At 39.9% G+C, this 7,500-nt stretch overlaps 1 protein-coding gene across 1 annotated transcript; it reads right to left on the reverse strand.

Annotated features, from left to right (window-relative positions):
* Positions 1-2,410: 2,410 nt before the first annotated feature.
* On the reverse strand, positions 2,411-3,001 carry LOC121865291. Its single transcript, XM_042364636.1, has one exon. The coding sequence runs from the start codon at positions 2,999-3,001 to the stop codon at positions 2,411-2,413; it is 591 nt and encodes a 196-aa protein (XP_042220570.1).
* Positions 3,002-7,500: the final 4,499 nt, after the last annotated feature.

Here is a 7,500-nt window from a genome sequence, read left to right on the forward strand (position 1 = left end):
GGTGCAGTTGACCTTGGTTTCGAAGGACGTGTTTACCGCCGTGTTTTGCAGATCAGTGTTATTAAGGGGAAACTAAAAGGCTTGAAGCGTGTTTACAAGTTAGAGTAAATACCAAGATACATGTGTTAAAAGAAGCCTCCTGGACTCACCTGGCACGTATGACGCCAGTGTGTTAATGAGTCAGGTGTGTTATGTTGTGGAATGAGTGTCACCTGGCGGCATTGTGAGGTGGTTATGAGGTAGTAATTTGCCTTTAATGATATCAAGTGGGTGTATGACATAGAGCTAATTAAGATCATCAGGTAAAGAACAGGTGTGAGGTGGAAGAAGACAGGTGTGAGGTGTCATGATTAGACAGAAGGAAATAAACTTAATTCTTCACAGGACTAAAGTAGAGTTAACAAGGTACAGAAAATAATCTAAATGCAGTTTGAAATAACAAGTTTAGTACAGTTTGTTTTCCAGGACGAACAAGACTATTACGTGGGTTAACAGTGTGTTTCTATGTGTTGTTAAGTGTTGTTATTATGTAAGTAAATAGAAGAGAAAATGCGGTAAATATCGATAAAAGTGTGTGTGTGTGAAGATGATAACTCAAAATTGGTAAAGTAAATAGTAAGGAAAATAATGATAATTGAAGGGAAAAGTATATTTATAAGACATTAAATGAAAATATGCAAACAAATGACCATCTTAGGATTTTGTTAAGAGGATAAAATAAAAATTAGAGGAAATAAGTCTATCCTGGAAGAAGGTAATTAAATGGAGGAAAAAAGAATTAGGGTGTGTTGAGAGAAGAATGACAGGATGTTGTTGTGGGGGGAGGGGGGAGGTAAACCTGAGATGAGGCGGAGACATTTGTAGATGTTTGTGGGGGGGGAGACAGGAGGAAGTTGTGTGTGTGTGGAGGGGAGGAGTGAGAGACCATCGAGGCTACTACCATTATCCATGAACAACTACGCTGGACTGGCCATGTTACCCGTATGGACGACAGTCGACTGCCAAAGCAACTACTTTACAGTCACCGAACGAAGAGTAAACATAACGTTGTTGGGCAACTGAAAAGGTATAAGGATAGTCTTAAGACAAACCTGAAAAAGTGCCAAATCGACCCCCTCACCTGGGAGATGTTCACTCCACACCGTAACGCTTGGAGGAGCACCACACGAAGTGTCAATACTTCCGAGTTAACCCGACTGCATACCGAGGCAGACAAGCGCCGGAAAGACACTGCCGCCGCCCCTCCCACACTAGATGCAGCCCTCCACATGTGCAACGTCTGTGGACGGCCCTGCCGGTCCCGTATCGGCCTCTTTAGTCACCTCAAAACTCACCAACCTAGGTGACATCCTTAACTCATATTATTTTATCATAGCTGGATGATCGTCGTACTCGATCACGAGTGACAGCAAAGTAGTAGTAGTAGTAGTAGTAGTAGTAGTAGTAGTAGGGGAACGAGAGCTTCTGCCCCTACTCCGACAACTGCTGCAGATATTGTCTATGAGACTACAGTCACTGAATGCCGCATAGATCTGCGGCTCCAGCTAATTTAACACAGATAGGATAAAAACTAGCATAACGGATATTTAATATTAAGGTAAATAAATGGTGAAAATTGTGTGGCTATTGGGGAGAGCTGGAGGCCACGTTTTTGTAAAAAAAAAAAAAAAAAAAAAAGTAGTAGTAGTAGTAGTAGTAGTAGTAGTAGTAGTATGCTGCGCTGAAGGGAAGTCATACACACGTCATATATTCCCGCTCTGTATGAGTTAATTACAGATATTCTTGGTAAATATAACAGGAATTTTATCGGTGCATGTTTTGGTATTTTGGGATTTTATAATTAGGTTTTGTGGGTAAATTTGGGAGTAAGGGAAGACAGACAGACAGATTATGATATAGATGGATAGATATATGGATAGATGGATAGATGGATAGATAAGTGGAGAGAGAGAGAGAGAGAGAGTGTGTGTGTGTGTGTTTTGGTGGTAATAACTTTCTCTCGGGTCAAGACAGTCTTCTAGGCAAGTCTGTCCCTCTCGCTGATAAAGGTGAGATAAGTTTTCTCTCTCACTTTCTCTCACTATCTACCTATCTCTTTCACGTTATCCAGTTATCTATTTTTCTTACTCTACCTCTCTCTCTCTCTCTCTAATAATAATAATAATAATAATAATAATAATAATAATAATAATAATAATAATAATAATAATAATAATAAACCACTGTTAGCCTCAGAGATAAATCCCCGAGTTTCCAGACCCTGCCGCGTGGAGGCCAGTGGTGAGAGGGTCCTTTTTTTTTATTTATTTTTTTATTTTTTATTTTTTTATTTTTTATTTTTTTTTATTTATTTTTTTATTTTTTTTTTATTTTCTTTTTTAGGAGTTGGATTGGAGGAAGTGAGTTGGTATCACCTTTTGAGGAATAATTTTTTCATCAGATCGTATACCTCGTTGACCCCTTGGTCCACCTGTTGAGGAAGACCTGTGAGGGTGATCAGCTCACTTTTATCATATTTATGAGGAACCATAATGTGTATTTTCAGTGATGAAGTCAGGTGCCGGATGTTTTGGCCTTGGAACCCGATAATTTTGCTGTGATAGGCCTTGGGGATGCTTAAACTCCGACTAACCGGAGTGTTAACCCGGCGCCGCTCCTCTTCGTTCTGGATGAGTTGTTTGACGCGGAGAGCTGCGTCTCTAACTTGGTTTTTGTTTTTGCCCTCAATGAGAATGGGCTCGTCCCCGGCTCCCTTGCGAGGAACTAGTACCCTAACCTTGAAACAGTCTTGTAGCTCCTTGACAATGGAACCTCCAGGACCGATTACGGCTCCCAACAGGGAGTTCGGGGCTTTGACGGACTCTGTTATGTTTTCCTCGACCCATTGGGCCCTCATACGGGTCACCCAGGGGTCAAGTGGTCGAGTTTTCTGTTTTTTGCCCTCGTTGGCTGGGCGATGTGCCCGGCGCTCGTTGCCGTTGTTAGTGATAAGACTGTTCATTTTTTATTATAATCCAACACGCGGAGGACCAGACAAGAGACTCCGTTTGTGAGGTGTAAGAAATAATGTAGTAAGAGGCTGAACCTGTTATAGTGAATATATAGTGAACCTTGTAGTGAACACGTAGTTATGAACATGTTGATATAGTAAACCTTGCAGTGAACATGTAGTTATGAACATGTTGATATAGTGAACCTTGCAGTGAACATGTAGTTATGAACCTGTTGATATAGTGAACCTTGTAGTGAACCTGTTCATATAGTGAACATGCTCATATTTCTTATAACGGGGATTAGTCCCTCCGGCCACAGATCACTGACCCGCCACATCAGAGCCTGGGGGCCGAAAATATAATAATAATAACAACAATAATAATAATAATAATAATAATAATAATAATAATAATAATAATAATAATAATAATAATAATAATAATAATAATAAAGAAAAATATAATAAAAATACCAATGATGATGGTGGTGGCGATATGATGACGATGATGATGATGATGGTGATGATGGTGGCAGTGATGTGGTGGTGGTGGTGAGGTTGCAGTGATTGGTGGTGATGAAGTGGTGAGGCGGATGCCGGTGGTGGTGGTGGTGAGGCGTGATGGTAGTCATGATGGTGGTGATGATGGTAGTGATGATATGATGACGGTGATGATGGTAGTGATGATGATGATGATGGTGACGGTGATATGATGATGATGATGATGATGGTGATGATGGTAGTGATGATGATGATGATGATGATGGTGACGGTGATATGATGATGATGATGATGATGGTGATGATGGTAGTGATGATGATGATGATGGTGACGGTGATATGATGATGATGATGATGGTGATGATGGTAGCGATGATGATGATGATGGTGGTGATATGATGACGATGATGATAATGATGATGGTGATGATAATGATGATGATGATGATAATGATGGTAGTGATGATATGATGATGACTATGATGATGATGATGATGGTAGTGATGATGGTGTTGATGATGATGATGATGGTGATGCTGTGGTGGTGGTGAGTGGTGTGATGGTGAGTGATTATGATGATTGAAGTGGTGATGGTAGTGATGATGGTAGTGATGATGGTGGTGATGATGATAATGATGATGATGATGATAATGATGGTAGTGATGATGATGATGATGATGATGATGGTAGTGATGATGGTAGTGATGATGGTGGTGATGATGATGGTAGTGATGATGATAATGATGATGATGATGCATATAATATACCTTTTTTGTGTGTGTGTCTAATGATAAATCCAGAGAAAAACAAGACGATTTTTTTCTAAGACGTATTTTAGCGTCTAGTTACTTAACTTGTGTGATATAAAGGGAATAACCATAGAATAATAATCCCATTAATTACTCCAGGTATACAGGTACATTAACATCACCTTGTAAAATAAACTCCCAACCTAACCTAACCTTACCTCCATTAAGAACAGCTTATTTAGATAATATAGATAAATTATAATACCTCTGTCATTATACTCTAGTGATTATAAAGGTCAAATTAAAGACGTCTTGGCAACCACCAGATGTTTAGGTGGAGGGAATAAAGGGAGAGTGATCTGAGTGGTGTGTGGTCAGTACCGCGTCAACAGTCAGAGGTGGCTGTTCCTCATGATGAAACGCCCAATATTATGTGTTAGCCTGAAGGATGGGGAGGGGGGGGTATCGTTTGCCTGTAGGAGTAGCAGGAGGAGGATATATTATGTAGATTTTTTATTTGTTTTTCCTTGTTTTTTATTTTTGTTTTTACACATTAGTTAGTAATTGATCGTCATATTTTTGTATAGTGTGTGTGTGTGTGTGTGTGTGTTAGACGTTTTTATTTGTTAATATGGTTTTATGCCCAATAGTATTACTTGTTCTGATGTTAATGTGTTTTTGACCATTGTACAGAGGCCCAAAGTTCACTAAAAACAAAAACAAAACTAAAACATTAATTACGTTTTTTGTTGGGTTTTTATTCAACTGTTTTTTTCTGGACCTGAGATGAAGATGAGCCTCAGTTTGACTCATAATATTCCTGACGGGTAATTTTTATTTATTTTTACCTTTTATTTATGTCTTTTATTGGGTGGTTTTCGTTGTTTTCGTTAATTAATAGTTTTCGCTGTTTTCGTTAATAGTTTTCGTTGTTTTCGTTAATACTTTCAGAACACTAAAATTTTCGTTGCTTTCGTTAATACTTTCAAGACAATAAAGTTTGCATTAATCAATCCTTTCAAGACAGTAAAGTTTTCGTTGTATTCGTTAATTAATACTTTCAAGACAGTAAAGTTTTCGTTGTTTTCGTTAATTAATACTTTCAAGACAATAAAGTTTTCGTTGTTTTCGTTAATTCATACTTTTCGTTGTTTTCGTTAATTAATACTTTCAAGACAATAAAGTTTTCGTTGTTTTCGTTAATTTACACTTTTCGTTGTTTTCGTTAATTAATACTTTCAAGACAATAAAGTTTTCGTTGTTTTCGTTACTTCATACTTTTCGTTGTTTTCGTTAATTCATACTTTTCGTTGTTTTCGTTAATTAATACTTTCAAGACAATAAAGTTTTCGTTGTTTTCGTTACTTCATACTTTTCGTTGTTTTCGTTAATTCATACTTTTCGTTGTTTTCGTTAATTAATACTTTCAAGACAATCAAGTTTTCGTTGTTTTCGTTAATTTACACTTTTCGTTGTTTTCGTTAATTCATACTTTTCGTTGTTTTCGTTAATTAATTCTTTCAAGACAATCAAGTTTTCGTTGTTTTCGGTCTTCTTATCTTGATCGTTTACATCTGCATGGTTTATTATTATTATTATTCTGTAGGCATAAATGAAATAAATAACACACATACTGGGGCTTTTGGCTGTGGCGGGGAAGTTGTTCTTTCAGTGTTGGGGAAGTACACGGGGAAGTACCAAGCAGGGAAGTACCCACTCTCAGGCTGTTTTTTTTTTCCTGAAGGATGACGCGAGCAAATACACACGCACACACACACACACACACACACACACATTTTCAGGTATCATTTATTTGAGGATAATGAATACGAATGATGGAATGACATTATCCATCATTGTATCCATCTATCCATATATATATACCATCAACCTCACTATTCATTAAATACTATACTCTCAATATACCAACACAACCTAGGTACTACATTGTCATTAACCAAAGCCATTTAACCATATAGTTCTGGTCAATGTTTCTTCCATTTGGTAACCTAAAACACGCTTTCTTGGTCACCATTTCGTATTGAGAGTGAGAGAGAGAGAGAAAGAGAGAAAATATTGTAAAGAGAAATAGAGAGAGAGAGTGAGTGAGTAAGAGAGAGAGAGAGAGTCTTATCCCTGAGCTAAAACACACAGCTCAGCCTGGCCTTGACTCCCTCTCTTACTTCCTAGACTCGCTTGGCACAGTTATTGGCACTGTGGCATAGGTGTTGACGAGCGTTTCTCTACTGCTACTCTCTCTCTCTCTCTCTCTCTCTCTCTCTCTCTCTCTCTCTGGCAAAAGAAGCAAGAATATATTTGTGTTTAGGAACCACACGAGTAGGTCAAGAGGTCGTGTGTGAGGTACTAAGAGGTCGTGTTTGAGGTACCAAGAGGTCGTGTGTGAGGTACCAAGAGGTCGTGTGTGAGGTACCAAGAGGTCGTGTGTGAGGTACCAAGAGGTCGTGTGTGAGGTAGTAAGAGGTCGTGTGTGAGGTACCAAGAGGTCGTGTGTGAGGTACTAAGAGGTCGTGTGTGAGGTACCAAGAGGTCGTGTTTGAGGTACCAAGAGGTCGTGTGTGAGGTACCAAAGAGGTCGTGTGTGAGGTACTAGATGTCGTGTGTGGTACCAAGAGGTCATGTGTGAGGTACCAGAGGTCGTGTGTGAGGTGCCTAGAGGGTCGTGTGTGGTACCAAGAGGTCGTGTGTGAGGTACTAAGAGGTCGTGTGTGAGGTGCTAAGAGGTCGTGTGTGAGGTACTAGAGGTCGTGTGTGGGGAGTGCAGGGTCGTGTGTGAGGTACTAAGGTCGTGTGTGAAGTACTAAGAGGTCGTGTGTGAGGTACTAAGAGGTCTTGTGTGAGGTACTAAGAGGTCGTGTGTGAGGTACTAAGAGGTCGTGTGTGAGGTACCAAGAGGTCGTGTGTGAGGTACCAAGAGGTCGTGTGTGAGGTACCAAGAGGTCGTGTGTGAGGTATTAAGAGGTCGTGTGTGAGGTACCAAGAGGTCGTGTGTGAGGTACCAAGAGGTCGTGTGTGAGGTACCAAGAGGTCGTGTGTGAGGTATTAAGAGGTCGTGTGTGAAGTACTAAGAGGTCGTGTGTGAGGTAGTAAAAGGTCGTGTGTGAGGTAGTAAGAGGTACCTCCAGGCGACCTCCAGGCGACCTTCATCAGTAACTTTCTCCGACATTCCTGGAAAGTTTTTGCCGCAGTAAAAGTTGGTCCGGCGGCGGCTGTTGTCCCGTTAGTGCCGCGTGCGGCCTGTC

Source organism: Homarus americanus, unplaced genomic scaffold (genome assembly GCF_018991925.1).
Source record: "Homarus americanus isolate GMGI-L3 unplaced genomic scaffold, GMGI_Hamer_2.0 scaffold38935, whole genome shotgun sequence".
In the NCBI taxonomy this organism is placed as follows: Eukaryota; Metazoa; Arthropoda; class Malacostraca; order Decapoda; family Nephropidae; genus Homarus; species Homarus americanus.

Excerpts from the sequence above, each read along its gene's own strand:
- LOC121865291 (XM_042364636.1), bottom strand. The coding sequence starts at position 3,001 with ATGAACAGTCTTATCACTAACAACGGCAACGAGCGCCGGGCACATCGC.